This window comes from Lepidochelys kempii, chromosome 2 (genome assembly GCF_965140265.1).
Source record: "Lepidochelys kempii isolate rLepKem1 chromosome 2, rLepKem1.hap2, whole genome shotgun sequence".
Classification (NCBI taxonomy): Eukaryota; Metazoa; Chordata; order Testudines; family Cheloniidae; genus Lepidochelys; species Lepidochelys kempii.
The window spans coordinates 137,838,284-137,855,537 of NC_133257.1; the positions used below are offsets into that span (position 1 = coordinate 137,838,284).

The following is a 17,254-nucleotide window of genomic DNA, read 5'->3' on the forward strand; positions in this document are numbered from 1 at the left end:
ATTCTAAGGAATGTTCGGAGGGAAAACTAGGGACCGACCTAGTCCCCAGACTAGGGACCGAATGGCTAGGCAGCAGTTCTGCGGAAAAGGACCTAGGGGTGACAGTGGACGAGAAGCTGGATATGAGTCAGCAGTGTGCCCTTGTTGCCAAGAAGGCCAATGGCATTTTGGGATATATAAGTAGGGGCATAGCGAGAAGATCGAGGGACGTGATCGTTCCCCTCTATTTGACATTGGTGAGGCCTCATCTGGAGTACTGTGTCCAGTTTTGGGCCCCACACTACAAGAAGGATGTGGATAAATTGGAGAGAGTCCAGCGAAGGGCAACAAAAATGATTAGGGGTCTAGAACACATGACTTATGAGGAGAGGCTGAGGGAGCTGGGATTGTTTAGCCTGCAGAAGAGAAGAATGAGGGGGGATTTGATAGCTGCTTTCAACTACCTGAAAGGGGGTTCCAAAGAGGATGGCTCTAGACTGTTCTCAATGGTAGCAGATGACAGAACAAGGAGTAATGGTCTCAAGTTGCAGTGGGGGAGGTTTAGATTGGATATTAGGAAAAACTTTTTCACTAAGAGGGTGGTGAAACACTGGAATGCGTTACCTAGGGAGGTGGTAGAATCTCCTTCCTTAGAGGTTTTTAAGGTCAGGCTTGACAAAGCCCTGGCTGGGATGATTTAACTGGGAATTGGTCCTGCTTCGAGCAGGGTGTTGGACTAGATGACCTTCAGGGGTCCCTTCCAACCCTGATATTCTATGATTCTAGAAAACAGCACAATAAAGATAATGAATTTCAAGAAGGCAGATTTTAGCAAACTGAGGCAATTAATTGGTAGCTAAGATCCCATGGGAAGCAAGTCTCTTAGGCCATGTCTACACTACCCGCCAGATCAGCGAGTAGTGATCAACATATCAGGGATCAATTTATCGTGTCTCGTGTAGACATGATAAATCGATCCCCGATCGCTCTGCCGTCAACTCCGGAACTCCACCATGGCAAGAGGCAGAAGCAGAGTTTACGGGGGAGCGGTGGCAGACGATCCCGTGCCGCGAGGATGTGAAGTAAGTGATTCTAAGTTGATCTAAGATACGTTGACTTCAGCTATGAGAATAGCGTAACTGAAGTTGCGTACCTTAGATTGATCCCTCTCCTCCCCCCCAGTGTAGACCAGGCCTGAGAAAAACAGTTCAAAAGAGCTGGCAGTTTTTCAAAGATACCTTTTTAAGGGCACAAGAGCAAAATATCCCACTGCGTAGGAAAGATAGGAAGTATAGGAAGAGACCACCCTGGCTTAGCCAGGAAACCTTCAATGATCTGTAACTCAAAAAAAGAGTCCTATAAAAAGTAGAAACTAGGTCAAATTACAAAGGACAAATATAAACAAACAACACAAGTATGTAGGGACAAAGTTAGAAAGGCCAAGCACAAAATGAGATTAAACTAGCTAAAGACAAAGGGTAACAAGAAAACATTCTACAAATACATTAGAAGCAAGATGAAAACCAAGGACAGGATAATCCCATTACTAAATGAGGAGGGAAAGACAATAACAGAAAATGTGGAAATGGCTGGAGCACTGTAAGCAAGACACAAGAAGTAATTCTTCTACTCCACTCCCTGCTGATAAGGCCTCAGCTGGAGTATTGTGTCCTATTCTGGGCACCACATTTCAGGAAAGATGTGGACAAATTGGAGACAGTACAGAGGAGAACAACAAAAACGATTAAAGGTCTAGAAAACATGGCCTATGAGGAAAAATTGGGTTTGTTTAGTCTGGAGAAGAGAAGGCTGAAGGGAGACAGGATACCAGTTTTCAAGTACATAAAAGGTTATTAGGAGGGTGAAAAAATTATTCTCCTTAACCTCGGTGGATAGGACAAGAACCAATGGGCTTAAATGGCAGCAAGGGAAATTTAGGTTGGACATTAAGAAAAAATTCCTGTCAGGGTTGTTAAGCCCTGGAACAAATTGCCTAGGGAGATTGTGAAATCTCCATCATTGGAGGTTTTTAAGAACAGGTTAGACAAACACCTGTCAGGAATGGTCTAGTTATTAGGTAATCCTGCCTTGAGTGCAGGGCACTGGACTAGATGACCTACTGAGGTCCCTTCCAGCCCAACACTTCTATGATAAGTGCTTGGCATACATGAAGTAGTGTAATAAGGACCCAAAATCACAAGCTGCTGCCCCAAGACAGAGAAAGGCAAAGAGACCAAAAAGGCCTGATGTGGATGCTCTCTGAGAGACCTGAATGGGGGCAGAGGTGTAGTCATCCCTGTAACAAGTGACAACAGGGTCTCAAAAGATATAAGATCATTTGCTGGTAAACCAAGACAAAAAGATATACAGTAGAATTAAAAATGAACATGTAAAGACCAAAATAGTGATGACCAATAGTTACAGGGACATACTTATGCCCATACGTAAATCCAGTAAATACCAGTAACATCTGACAGATTGCACAGGAGCAATGTTTTGAGCGGAAAGCCGATACTTCTGTGACAGTAAATGATTTCCCTTTTCAGTCTCATTCCCCCCTTCTAACATTTTTTTTCCATTTCCTAAATAGTCACCTGTGTCTTTAATGTTTCAATACATTTACGTAATTTTCCAAATACGTTGGCGCCTGTGTATCTTTCTGGTCCAAAACTATATTGCTGAATCCAGTTGCAGCCTTGTGAATACAGAAGCTTTTCAGGGAGCTGCAAAAATATAATAGGGGAGAGATCACTACTGTAACAACAAGCAGAATATACTATTGTAAATAATTTAGGTATAGAAAAGATATGTTTTAAATGATAAACCACATTCTGAATAAGATTAAAACCCTGAGCCTACAGCTTTAAAAAAAGGGGAGGTTACTTACCTTGTGATAACTGGAGATTCTATGAAATGTATTGATCGGTAGTGCACTTCAGGTGCTCATGAACTCCATCCGCCCAGAACCAGAGAATTCTTCCTAGCGGTGTCTGCTCGGTCCGCGTATGTGCCCACGTGCTCCTTATGCCCCTCACCAAGGGTATAAAATGGGCTGCTGGACCACCCCCTTCTCAGGTCCTTCTCCACCACAAGGTTCCACAATGGGATTCGAGGCAGTGGGAATAGAGGGTAAGTGGTGCATGACACATAAGAGCATTTCAAAGAACTCCAGTTACTACAAGGTGAGTAATCTTTCCTTCTTTGAGTACTCTTCATTTTGTGTGGTGCACCTCAGATGATTTACAACCAGAGTCCCTCCCAAGGAGGTGGATGCCTGCAGCCTTGCACCACTACAGAATGCAGGACTGACCTAGCCCAGGAGGCATCCAAGTCAGATGCTTGGACCAGAGCATGGTGCCTCACAGAGGTGTGTACCAAGCCCCAGGCTGCTGCTCTGTAGATGTCAATGATCCTTGAGTGAGGCTATCCAAGCTGCCTGGACTCTCATCTAATGTGTTCTTACACCACTCCCAAGAGGGATCTCATTCAGCTTGTAGCAGAGTACCGTGCAGCTTGAGATCCATTTTGGCAGCCTCCGGTGGAAAGGGCCTCTCCCATCATCCTCTCTGCAAATGAGACAAAGAGTCTAGGTGACTTCTAGAATTGCTTTGACCTCTACAGTAAAAGCAAGAGCTCTATGCGCATCCCAGGAGTGACACTTTGCCTCTTCCCTTGTGGCGTGCGGCTTGGGGGAGAACACAGGTGACTGGATGCTTTGGTTGATGTGAAAGTCAAACCTCACATGCAGTCTCATGGACACCTTGTCCTTGTGTTATACTGCATGGGGGATCTGCCATGAGCACCCCTAGTGCCCCTTCCTGACTGACATGACAGTGACCAGAAACTGTACCTTCACAGAAACGAGATGTAGGGAGCACGATGCCAACGGCTCAAACGGCAACCGCCTCAGACTGAATAAGACTAAGTTTAAGTCCCAGGCTGCCACAGGCTTCATCGCTGGAGGGAAGTCCCTAACTAAAACCTGCAGGAACTGGGATGTAAACGGGTGAGAGAGAACAGTGTAGCTAACCACTGTCGGATGGAATGCACGGATGGCTGCCAAGTGGACCCTCAGAGAGCTGAGGGACAGCCCTGAGGATTTAGAAGGTAACAGGTAGTCCAACATGTAAGGCACCCCTGAATGCAAGGGGGAAATTCCCGGTTGATCATACTACATCACAAATCTCTTCCATTTTATAGTGTAGCACCTCCTGGTAGAGTTTTCCTACAGCTACTCTGTAAGGTCTGCATGTCAGCCAAACAAACACTCTTTAGGGTCAACATCCATCCAAATACCACACCCTCAGGTGCAGCATGGATGGGTTGGCGAGTCCTCCCCTCATCCTGCGTCAAGAGGTCTCACACCACGGGAAGTGGAGAGGACCCCAAGCAAACAAGTGCAACAGAGTATAGGATACAAGAACTGACAAGGCCTCCCCAATGCCATAAGAATGGCTCGCACCTTGTTCTGCGTGATCTTTCTTAAGTACCTATGGTCACAGAGGGATCGGGTGAAATACAAACCTCAGAGCCTCCAAGCATCACACGAGGAAAATGTCACCCAGAGAGCCTGAGCTGCAACCCCTCTGTGGAGGGGAACTCCCTGCACTTCTTGTTCTGATCTGACACATTTAAGTCTGTGATTAGGTGAGCCCATTCTGGAAACACCACCTGCAGAGTCAGGCCACGAAACTCCCACTCATTCTCACCGCACAAGTGTCTGCTAAAGGAGTCAGCCAGGATGTTCTGAAACTCTGGCAGATGGACTGCTCAGGGCAATGTTCAGAGGTATGCACCCATTCCAGACATGGATGGTCTCCATGCAGAGATGTGAGGACCGTGCACCTCCTTGCTTGTTGATGTAACAGAGCACTGTTATGTTTCCAACAGCACCTGGACCAACTGGCCCCAAATGCAAGGGGGGAAATGCTTGCAGGTCAGCCAAACCACCCTCACCCTCCAGCACAGTGATGTGGAAAATTCACTCCTGAGGGGACCACATCCCTTGGTCCATCTGCCCCTCCATGTGACTTCCTCCGCCTGACAGAGAGGTGTCTGTGGTCATAGTCCTAGCCAATCGCAGGTAACAGAACAGGACATCCAGGCACACACCTTTCTCCTGTCTTCACACTGGCCAAAGCAGTCTACAACCCTTCAGGGAACAGAGACTAGCAAGTTGAGACTGTGTGGACACCATCCATAGCCACGCCTGCAGGCACAAAGTGATTGTCTGGCAAATATGACACTGGGTCCGGCCGTACCCCAATAACCTCTATAGCCTGTGTCAATTCCACAGTGAACTTGTCCAAGTTCACCCTGAGACCCAGTCTTTTTGACCAGGCCCAGCAGTGTGACCAAACACCTGCGCCTCCTGGCAAGGTCGCCTCTTGAGGGGCTAATCGTCCAAGTGGGGGTACACTAATGGCCCCTACTGGGGATAATGCGCTGCTACCACCGGCCGTGCTGTGGTGAATACCCTCAGCGCCACTGAAAGTCTGAAAGGAAGTCCTGAGTACTGGTAGTGCTGCTGCCCAGCGGCAAATCTCAGGAGTCTCCTGTGGCGCGGGTGGACATTTATGTGGAAATAGAGATCAAAAGCCATGAACCAATCGCCAAGATCTAGTGAGGGAAAAACTGAAACCAGGGTGATCACCCTGAACTTCAGGCTGCAGATAAACTTGTTCAGCTCCCTGAGGCCCAAAGTAGGTCTCCATTCCCCTATGACCCCATCTTTTTGGGGACGAGGAAATACCTCAAATAGAAACTCTTTCCCTTTGCTGCCAGGGGCATTGATTTTATCACCCCTCATTGCAGGACGGCCTCCACCTCCTGCTGAAGAACCCGCTTGTGAAAGTTGTCCATGAAAGAGAATGGAGAAGGGGGTTTGGGGTTGGGGAGGGACAAAAGCTGGACGGTATATCCCAAGATGACCTCTAGTACCCACTTGTCTGTCGTGTCTCTCTCCAGATGGGGAGGTACTGGGGCAGCCACACTTCAAAAGTTGAAGAAATGGGGGAGGAGCCTAAATCCACTGGTCTGGCTGGTGCCTGGTTCTCAAGAGTCCCAACAAAATGCTCATTTGTGAGTCTGATGGATATGAAGGATGATTGCTCCTGGGCACTCCTCCTCTGCTTCCTCTGGCACTTGTGGTGCTGCCACGGGTGACACAACACTGGCTTGGGTGGGCCTCTGCCTGAACTGTGGCTTGATGGACTTGCGCTTCATCACAGGTGTGTAATTGCCAACCAAACTGAGCATGGCTCAGGAGTCCTTTAGCGAATGGTGGGATTCATCCATCCTCATGCTAAACAGTTTGTTACACTCAAATGGAAGGTCCTCCATCATTAATTGCATGTCCTTTTGGATCCCTGATGAAGACAGCTACAACTAATGTCTCATTGCCACTGCCATAGACATGGACCGTGCCACAGTGTCTGCCACATTTAGGGCTGTCAGGAGGGTGGATCTGGACACTAGCTTTCCCTCACTGATTAGGGCCTGAAACTGCTCCCTATTGTCCTGAGGTATCATCTTGATGAATTTGATGAGCCTATTTTAGATGTTAAAGTCATACTTGGCCATCAGCACCTGGCAGTTCAAAATCCAAAACTGTAGAGAAGGCGAAGAGTACTCTTCCCTCCCAAAATTCTCTTAGCCGCCTTTCGTGAGGCATGGATCTGGCAGCTGTTGCCTACTGCACTCCGTTGCTACTGTCACCATCAGCAAGCTGGGGGTCAGGTGGGAAAAAAAGGTATTCTGACCCCTTTGTGGGCATGAAATCTCCCTCCTGTGCCCGCCTGGACACCACAGGAATGGTGGCCGGCATCTGCCAAAGTGTCTTAGTTTGCTCAAGGATGGCCTTGTTAATTGTCAGCTCCACCCTGCTTGGTCCCAAGCTGTGCAGAATGTCCAGCAGTCTATGCAGAGTCCCCAGGACCTCTTCCAGGGAGATGTGCAGGGCCTCAACACCCTCTTAAGCAAGCCCTGGAAGACCTTAGGGTCAACCAGGCACTGTGGAGAAGCTGGTATTACTGCTTCCTCTGGAAATAATACGGATAAGCTCACCGATGCACTCTCCTCCTGCCCAGGCTGGTCCTCATCTTCTGAGGGTGTCACTGTTCCAGGGAGCCTGTGGAGATTCTTCCTCTCACAGGAGAGATTTATCTCCCTGAGCTCCCAAGTCCCTCAGTGTGGGTACAAAACGCAGTGGGTCTGTGGATCTTCCGGGCCCCACTATTGCCACTGTAGAGCCTCATACCCCATCATAGCATCCCCAAGATGATGGGTACCAATACAAATAGGGTGAATATTCCCTGGGACGGGAGTACTGTGACACTCAGGGATGCCCGATGCCCTATCTGGGCTTAACCCTCACAAAAGTCACCTTGGGGAGTAGTATGGGAACAGGCCTCCTGTTCCTGGTACCTCCAGAGTCAAAAGATTTTGAGTCTGAGTCCAATAGGGATCTCTCAGTACCAGGAGGTGGCGATGCCCTGTCTCTATTAGTCAACAGTACTGGCGAAAGCCTGGCTTGACCCTAGCTCAGTGATGGGATACAGGCTGGTATCAACTGGCATGTTGGTATAACTGGGTGCAGGTCTCTGGACAGCAATAGTGACTCTGGTTCCTAGCGGATCAGAAAGTCATCCAGTGCCAAACAGTGAGCTGAAGCTGAGAGGCCCACCTCCTTCTCCACCACGAGGGCGGTTGGTGCCATCGTCAAGGGAGCCGAGAATGCCAGTCTGGATGTGGGCGCTGGAGGTGCCAAAGTTCAGGTCCCAAACAGGGTCTTGCCCTTAGTCGATGCCCTAGGCTGATCTTTCACAGTGCCAAATGCTGCTAAGCGAGAGCACGAGGCTTCCCCCACCTCGGAGAGGGAAGAGGACTTCTGTCTCTTTTTAGAGGAGTTGGAAAAGCAACTTCCCCTCATTTTTATGAGAGCATTTGTGTCTCCTTTCCTCTGTTTTAATCCCAGGTCTTCTCACCCAAGTCTTTTGGAGCCAATGGGGGATTGGGAGGAGAGGCCTGGAACCAGCTAAAGCCACACTCCTACCTTCCTCAGGCCGACATACAGGGGGCAGAATCTGTAGCTGCCCTCATGGACCTATCCATGAGAAACGTCATGAGACGGATCTCCCTTGACTGCCTCATCCTGCGTAGAAATGACCTACAAGTACTGCACTTGGTAGGGATAAGGGCTTCCTACAGGTGGTACAAAAAGAGTCATTACTGTAGTTTACCTGGAAGTCCCCCTGGCAGTCCACAAAGCTCTTGAAGCCGGGAGCCTTTGTCATATTCACCCTACCCCAGAGTGAAGCTGTGGAGCGGGGGGGAGAGAAGGAATGAGGAGGTGAAGAAGGGAGGATCACTGCCCTACACAAGGGGTGTTCAATGAGGGCACAAAATATAGTAAGCTAAACTATTTACAGGTAAAGGCTGAAAGGATGCAGTGACCTGAGGCTCCATCCCAGACCCCAAGCAGTGAGAAGGAACTGAGAGGGCCGTGGTCTGGCAGCCCCTTCTTCCCCTCGGTGCAGAGCACATGAATGGACTGAACAGACACTGCTAGGAAGAAGCCTCTGGTCCCAGGCTCATGGAGCGCATATACAACCTGAAGTGCACTACAAAAAAAGAAAAGCACTCAAAAAGAAACCCCCAGTCATCCACCACTGTAACTAATGGTAAAGCTCTGTTGACTCTCAGCTTCATAAGAGCTTTTATAGCCTTTTCAATAGATAACCAGCCAATAAAGAACACAATGGGACCCTCATCCCAGACCGGGATGTCATAGCACCCCCAATACAAATAGTAAATAATAATCCCTGTCCAGTGGCAGGCATAAGTCTTAAAATGGGACCACATAGATTATTATTATGCTTTATTAGCATGATAGAAATAGCCCTTATACCCATGCCCCCTCAGACATTATACTATAGTATACCCACCCATCCCCCTTCATTTATTCTTGTACGCTTAACAATAAGGGAACACAATGGACTTGCTACTTGCTTCCACTTTTGCATAGTGCTTAATCTGTCTTGCTCCCCCCTGTACGCTCTACTCACGCTTGCAATGGAGTACAGCAGTTTTAGAGAAGTTGTTGCTGGATCAAATCCGCCTTTTATAATATAAGGACATGTAAATTTTATTTGCTTCAGCAACTGAAACATACCTTTAAAATGTCTCTCTCCTTCATCCATGATGGAAAATAAATGCCCTGGCTGAATACCTGAAACAGCACAGCTCTTAATGCACAGTAGTTATCTCTTCTGACTTGTCGTATATATTTAATATGGTATCTCCAAAATAGTTCTTTATAAGCCTAAAAAAAGGCCAAAACAACAGTGAACAACGTGTATCTTAAATCCTAGAATGAAACAGTGAGACAAGTTAGCTTTGAGGCTAATTTCAACATGTTCTTAAGGGTCTATACAAATTCTGTTTTCAGTGGAGTAATACTACTGACCTCAGTGGAGTTACTGCTGATGAACACTAGTACAAGGGAAAGCAGAAGACATTTGATTTCACTATAGATGTATACACTTTCTACCAGTTTCAACATGTTTATACATGGTCTGGACATTGTACTTCTCCAATTTCCATAATGATCTTTATGATCATCTGTTTGTGTGTATAATTCAATGCATATTTAAATAATTTTTTATTCTCTCTCTTGAACTTGAAATTGATGTTTAGCAGTTTATGTGTTGTGAACAGAAGATAGCAAACTGCTATGGCCAAAAAGGTTTGATGTGGGGAATTTTTATGGAGTCACTGGTGCTGTCAGTCTAATACTAACAGTCCTAATCTTTGATGAACATCTGCTTCCTAGGCACTCAGAGGTGCTAGGAATTTGTTATCAAGGTGACTGAGAAAAAGATCACAACTTTTGTGTGCAGAACTTCATATGACAATGCCAATATTTCAAAAAGAAAATTTGGATCCAGATGTTAGGTTCATACCACATTGTTTTCTCTTCTAAAATTGTGTATCTAGCAATGTACAGCAGATGGAGCCCTTCCATTGCAAAAATTATGCCACTGGATTACTAAATTGATTCTCAATCTGAAGATAGTTGGCACAAAATGCTTTAATGCTGAATGATAACCCGAATATTTATTTCGCCCTCTGTGATCTCTGGGAAATGCTTTCTTGTGTCTCTTCAGCCATTACTGATACTATTTATTCATTCACTATTCATCTTCTGAAGATTTTATTAAGAATTGGTGCATGCAACAATAGCATAACTACTGACAAGCAGTTTGCAGCGGAGCAAACTAATCCAACACATTGCGTCTAGTCTATTTTAAAAAGACAGGGAACTGGGATATAATCACAACTCTTCACATCCGTGGCAATTACTAGGCTAAATCCCCATGACCCACTGTGATGGCCAAATATGGCTTCTAATTTCTAAAAGCTTTTGTGCCCATAAAACATGTTGTTTGGCATCTTCACTGTATTATGTAAACCTGTAACTGACTATGCCAGCAAACTACAGGCCAGGATGAGACCACTGAAATTTCTGGCCTCATTCTTTGGCTGCCAGAAAAATAATGGGCCGATATCAAGAATAAACGTTTTAAACCCCAAATGCCTATTTTATGCTACAGCATTCTAGAAAGCACAGCTATGCATTTAAAACAAAGACTCCCTCCCCCTCCAAACTGAATCAGCAGCAGTCCTGAGAACTGGGAGCATGCCAGCATTGCCAGGTTGTTAGTTGCTAGGCTGTTGCCCCCACCAACACCTATTTTCCAAACAGTGGGATGAGAGGGTCATTGCTACATTTCCAAAAATAATGCTATTAATAGTCACATTCCCAGATACACTTGTGCAAAAGATCAAGCCGCACAAGTTTTCCCTCAGTATCACTTCATTAAATATTAAACATAGTCTTGCTGAAATTATAGGAAGTGCCTAGCTCAAACCCACACATTTCCTGAGAAAAGTCAGAGTTAAGGCACAAAACAATTCATGACAGTAAGTAAACTCCACACCCAAACCTTTGCAGAGTGAGTTAAGGATTGGGTGAGAAGTCACAATGCTGTGGTGTTTGGTTTTAACTATACTAAAAGTCACATTATCTTGGCGTTTTGTGTTTAATATCCTTTTTTCTTCCTACAAGATACCACTAAAAATAATCACTTGTCATTAAACTGATTCCAGTTCTTCAGACTAGTACGTTTTCAAAGAGGTTTTAATATATGGATTACTAAAACAAATTGTAATAGCATTATGCCAATGTACCTGGGGTGTAATCCAGAAATTTGGCTATGTAATAAGATGATTATCTGAAATTTATAGCAGGTAGCTTGTGTACATGTTATTCTAGGCTACAAAAACTCTCATTTTCACTTTTTACAATAAAATAAAACCAAGTATAGAAGGAGTCACTGTGGACCAACAGTAAAATATCATTGCCTCTCTTCCTTGATCCGTGGTTCAGTCGGGAGAAAGGACAAAAGAGAACTGGTGCCTCTTTCTTTTTGGATTTGTAGCATCAGGCTCAGTTTGGTTTTGGGGGTAATTCAGCATGTCGGCACTTGCTGCCCACATTGCTTGAGTCCCGCTACAGTATTGCGGAGATTACTTTGCCCCATCATGTGCTGCTAGGACAGTTGTGGTGAGCTTAGGTGTTTGAGTATATACTTGGTTGCGTTTTGTTTTTGTTTCATCGAAACCATCAATTCACCTTTTGTATTAACTTAGTTTAGTTTCTTTGCAGTTAGAAATTAGCAGTTCTGTAACTACTATTCCTCCTACAAAGGGGTGCGTGCTAGTGAATCAGATCCATTGCTTCGAGGGCTAAAGACAAGTCTCGTCTGGCCAACCTGCGCTCAAGATCAGGACCCAAAGTTGGGGAAAACAACAGTAGTTATATGCCACCTTTGTGTTCCCCCAGAGCTTTTGGAGAATTAGTTTGGTGCCCAGGACAAATTAAATCTGCTCAGGGCTACTTTAACTTCAACCAGCTGGCCTGAGAACCACAGTGCAGTTCTGCTCTGAGTATGCCTTCCAACACAGCCATACACCAAAGGGTGGCCCGCTCTTCTAGCTCTATGGCAGCCATGAATTCCTCCATGACAAGGGAATCTCCAGCTGCCCAGTTAGGCTAGCTCGTTGGCTTGTTTGTGCTGATAGAGCAGTGCAAAGAGGATGCATCAGTGCTGAGGATCTGGTCCATTTCTGAGTAATTCTTGCCTGTAAGGGTACATCTGCACTGCAGCTGGAGGTGTAACGTCCAGCTCAGGTAGATGTACACGTGCTCACTCAATCAAAGCTAGTGTGTACACATCTACCCTAGCTGGAAATTATACCTCCTGTCTAGATATAGAACTGTGTATCTAAGGAGAGCTTGCCGCCTTCCCTTTTTGAAATTCATTTGATCTCACACAGCTCATAACACATGCTTACATCAACACTGGATGGAATTTATTCTTTTTTTCAAGCTCAGTATTTTTTTTCAAACTTTTTATATCTAGATTTAACTTTAGAAACTCTTACCGCCTTCATCTGCTTGGCCTGCTTGGTTTCTCCTTTCCATTCTCTTGCACAATAACCAAGCAGATCAACTTCTGCCAGTACACTGAGGTTCTCTAAACCAAATTTAATTCACAGATTAGTTAAACATCTACTTTTTTGCATTTAAAAAGAAGGAAAGTTATAATGCAGATTGGTAACAAAAATGTTTACTTTTAAATTTTCTCTGCAGATATCTGCTCCACCTGAAATCCAAATGATAAAACAGCTGTCAAAAAGAATTTGCAGCAAGTAAATATTTAATGAAAGAACAAAGATACAATTGAAAACGAAAGGCATTGTAGTAAAAACATACCATTTCAACAGCTGTGCTAAGTATGCATAGAGCCTTCTACAATACCAGAGAGCAGCAAGGAGAAAAGACATGACTAATATTAGTTGTCTCTCTATTTTTTGCCACACAATATGTAAGAATTGGTTGATAGTGGTCATCCAGGATTGCATTTCATTCCTTCCTGAAACAAAAATTAAAAAGTGATCAATATCTCACTGTTTCACAATATCTGTATACACCCCTAGTACTACTGACTTTATGTTGCCACGCATTCAAAATGAGTCAGTCCTCAAAAACCATGAGATTGGCTTAAAACCTATGAGATTTTTAGAAATGATAAATTTGGGGGCTCATTTAGTTATCCTCTGCTTTCTGAACCTTTTGGGTGCATCTGAGTCATGCTTTCAAACTTTTCTCTGCAACAATGAGGGCTAGAAACTTACTTTTTTAATGAAAGCTCAGATTCTCATCTAATCACTTGAATCCGGGAGATGGTGTTTTAAGAAAAAAAAACAAATATTGCGAGACTCACAATCAAATTGTGAGAGTTGACAACACTGGAGATCAGCAATAGGGAAACCAAGATGTTTTGAAAACTGATTGCTGGTTCTTGGGCACGTGCACTCATTGCAATGTCTTGTTCTGAGGCCTGGCCCTTTAAGACTAAGGGAGTTGTATTCTCCAGATGGAGCACAAGATGGAGAATGATCAATTTAGCATCATGTGACTGGAAACCACTTAAAGGAATAATCCTGGGTCAATATGGGGAAGATGAAGGTTAATTTACGACCCTGAAGAAAGTTCCGCCTTGAAGATCTAGCAGGAGGTCTAGGGATTAGCCAGCCAGGAAAGGCATTCACCCTTATTTCCCAGCTGGGAGAAAGCAAGATAGCTCTAACACTCTGTATTATTTTGAGGTTTTTTTAATCTTTTGTTAATAAAACCCACCCTGAAGAAATGGACATGAACTGAGTGGCTGCAGAGAGCTTTACTCTACCTTCCTTGACTGGTGAATTTGCCACTAGTTTAGGTTTAATACATTCCTATAATTTATGATTAACTATTGCTCTACCAATAACTGCTTCAAGTATTAACACATTTGCACCAAAGGATCAACAGATCTGTAATAATGAACATTAACCAACCAAATAAAAAAGCAACAGGACATAACTTTCTTGCATTTTCATTTAGTACAATATTTTAAGCATCATCTGACTTTAAAAAAGGCTTCTCTTAATCATGAGGATGGCCCCTGAGCTGTTGAGTCTCTGAGCTGATTGCTTTCTTTCTATAGGCACCACCTGTGGTCAGTGCCTTGCCCGTGCAATATGAATTGTGGGCCAGATCCTCAAACAATGTAAATCAGTGTAGCTTCCTTAACTTCAATGGATCTATGCTAATTTACATCAGCTGAGGTTCAGTCCCTCTGCCTTTAATTGTGAGTTTACTTAATCTTTAGGGACCGATTTTTCCAAAATATGTATGGAGTTCAAATTCAATTTGCCCATTCACTTACAGCTACCGTGAGTGCGTGAATCATTCAGATGCATGCCCATGTAGTCCTGGTAATTACATGCACAATCGTGCACAAGTTCTTAGGTGAGCTATTGCACACAAAGAATATTAGTGTTATGCTGTCATTCAAAAGCTTTGTGACAGGATATAACTTTTAGGCTGTGTGGAAACAAGGATCATGTCTAGAATCACACACTGCAATGTTTTCTTCCAATAGTTGTGAAGAAAAAGAAGCTAATGAGTTTTGAAGGGTTTGTTGAATGATTTAAAGTACTCCTTCTTCTGCTAATCCCGCTTGGGCTGAGTATGCTAGCACCCCAAACTCAGATAGCATGGGGAGTGAGAGAGGGGACCAATAGAAGCCACCACTCAATTAGGTGAGCAACCTTGATTTGTATTAACTTAACAGTACTAGATCAAGGAAATTTGCCAATGAACTCTTTCATTTCACTTCAATGATTTAGCACATACAGGGTACACGCAGCAACACACTTTGGCCTTGTGCATATGCTTAATACATAAAGACAGACAAATAGCCTATTACCTTTTATTCACAGTGTTATAGTAAATACCTGCTCACCTGACATGAAAGGAGGTTACTCCTGGAAGTGCTGCTTTTGAAGGGATAAAGAACAATTTTATAATATTCACTCCATACATAGTAAAATAGATCCAAAATTCAGTATGACATTTCAAAACACATTGCCTTCCAGGAGCTGCAGCTTATCACTGACTACAGCTATAACAAAACATTAGTTCTTTTGGTAAGGTCCAGAGATTTTGATAGTTGTGGAATATTCTATGGCATCTCTATTCATAGCATATGCACTGATTATCTACGGAAACAAACAGGGATACTTTTAATAAACAATTTCAAAGCAGCTAAATTATGACTAATTGTATGAGGTTTACACATTGTTTGAGGGGAAAAGTCCTGGGAGATTAACAGAGTTACAGTGATTTATTTTATCCTTCCTCTATTTCTGTCGTGAAGGCATGATTTTAAAAAAAATCAGCAAGTTTACAATATAAGCTTCTGTTAACTATACTAGCCCCTTGTAACAGTTTACAACTCTTGTTCATTACCTGGCACATTCAGTTATCTAAGTTTTCCCACCATGATACGAAGCAAACCCAATGCTGATCCAGCTTAAAATATCCACAGCAAATTAATCAAACATATTGAAACAAAAACAAGTGAAGATGCAAACGAAAAAAACAACTTGTCAGGTCTTTTTTTGCATTATTTATGGTGGCCATATATATACAGTACCCTCATTTGATTTTGATTGCGCAGAATGGGACTATTAAAAGGACTGAACCGGTATTTTTCCCAAAGTAACGTGTTTTGTAGAATAGTAGAAATACATTTGAGCAAATTCCTGACACCTAAGGTTTCTGTTCCAGTTCCATATTTTACAGGGAGGCTCACATGAACTTTGCTAGTGTTGAAAAAGTCCTTTAATTTAGACATAAAACAGAATTTCTCAATAGCCTGACACTGTATTAAGAGATTCAGCAAAAAAGCAGTAGAGCCTCTTTTGAAATCCAGGGAAACTCCTCTCTTGATATGTGTGTAATAACATAGCAATAAGTAACTCGGATGTTCTTTCGGCCTGGTCTACACTACAAGGTTAAGTCGATGTAAGCTGTCTTGCATCAACCTAGCTGTGGAAATGTCTTCACTTAAATTTGGCTCCCACTACCTTAAGTGCCTCTCTATGCCAATTTAGTAACACCACCTCCCCTAGGGGCACAGAGTCAATGCTGATGTAGTTATGCTTATGTCGACTATTATTGGCTTTCAGGAGCTGTCCCACAATGCCCCACACTAACAATACAAGTGATACAAGCACTCCCGGTGAGGAGGCGCAATGCTCACACAAAGAGCCAAGTGTGCACACGCACAAGTGATTTAATAACTGCACTGACTCTATGCTGAAGTTAGGTTGACAGAATTTTGAATTGCAGACATGGGCTAAGTAAGATATTGATGCTTTCCTATGGGAGGTTGGGAGGCACAAGGCTGTGTGCCTTCAATAAGAGAAGTTAAATTCTGCACCACTGTGCACATGCAGAATTCATGTCCCCCATCGATTTTCTTTTCTCAGCAGAAAATACATTCTGCTGGCGAAGCACTGCAGTTACGCCTTTCACCCACCAGGGACTGCTGTGGCACAGAACAAAGGGCAGACAGCTCACTGGCCATATCAATCAATCAGCAGCTGATAGAGAGGAGGAGTGGCTGCGTTTCTCACAGTGCCCTGTCTGTGGGGCCAGGTGAGGAGACATATGATATGGTGGAGGACAAAGTGGGGCACACATGGCTGCTGGGTGGGTCACATAGACTGGGGCTCAGAAGGGCTAGTGGATGGACAGACTGGGGCGGGGGATGAATAGGAGTGGGGGTGCAGTGCCACATGGAGATGGGAAGGAGGGGTGGCTGAGTGGAGATGCAGGGACACATGAGGACAGGGGTAGATGTGCCTGACTGAATGGGAGAGGCTCCCCAACTCCCTAACAATCCCCCAACCAAAAAAACCTGTTCCATACTTCTCCAACTCACACCCAACCACCCTACAGGTTCACTCCTGCATTCCCAGCAATTATTTTCCTCTTCCTCAGCCCCTCCGTTCCTCTCCCTCAGCCCCACCCTCAGCCTGCAAGCCTTTGCACTGCTTCTGAGGGGTGCTGGAAATACATTTCTGTATTGTAGTTTAAATGAATTATTACTCAGAGTTCTGTATTAATATGCCTAGTAAGGAATCTATTTGTCAAAAAACATTTCCTGAATCTCTTTTGTTGTCTGTTTTGTTACAGACATTTTGAAACTGGCATGATTCTATTGTGTTATTTTGACAAATAAAATATGCAGAATTTTACAGAATTTTAAAATATTGTGCTCAGAATTTTTAAGCACAGAATTTTTATTTTTTTGGCAAA

At 44.1% G+C, this 17,254-nt stretch overlaps 1 protein-coding gene across 9 annotated transcripts in view; it reads right to left on the bottom strand.

Annotated features, from left to right (window-relative positions):
• Positions 1–17,254, bottom strand: part of OTULINL (OTU deubiquitinase with linear linkage specificity like) — a 35,614-nt gene that overhangs the window by 4,576 nt on the left and 13,784 nt on the right. For 2 of the 9 annotated variants that reach the window (XM_073332306.1, XM_073332305.1), the window contains 6 exons: positions 14,892–15,147; positions 12,818–12,973; positions 12,676–12,707; positions 12,487–12,578; positions 9,152–9,301; positions 2,574–2,702 (listed from right to left, as the gene is read on the bottom strand). In XM_073332306.1, the coding sequence (XP_073188407.1) occupies positions 2,574–2,702; positions 9,152–9,301; positions 12,487–12,578; positions 12,676–12,707; positions 12,818–12,973; positions 14,892–14,971 (639 nt within the window). In that variant the 5' untranslated portion in view covers positions 14,972–15,147. Of the gene's footprint in view, positions 1–2,573; positions 2,703–9,151; positions 9,302–12,486; positions 12,579–12,675; positions 12,708–12,817; positions 12,978–14,891; positions 15,148–17,254 lie in introns of all 9 variants that reach the window. The other 7 variants (XM_073332308.1, XM_073332309.1, XM_073332310.1 and 4 more) reach the window with 5 other exon arrangements.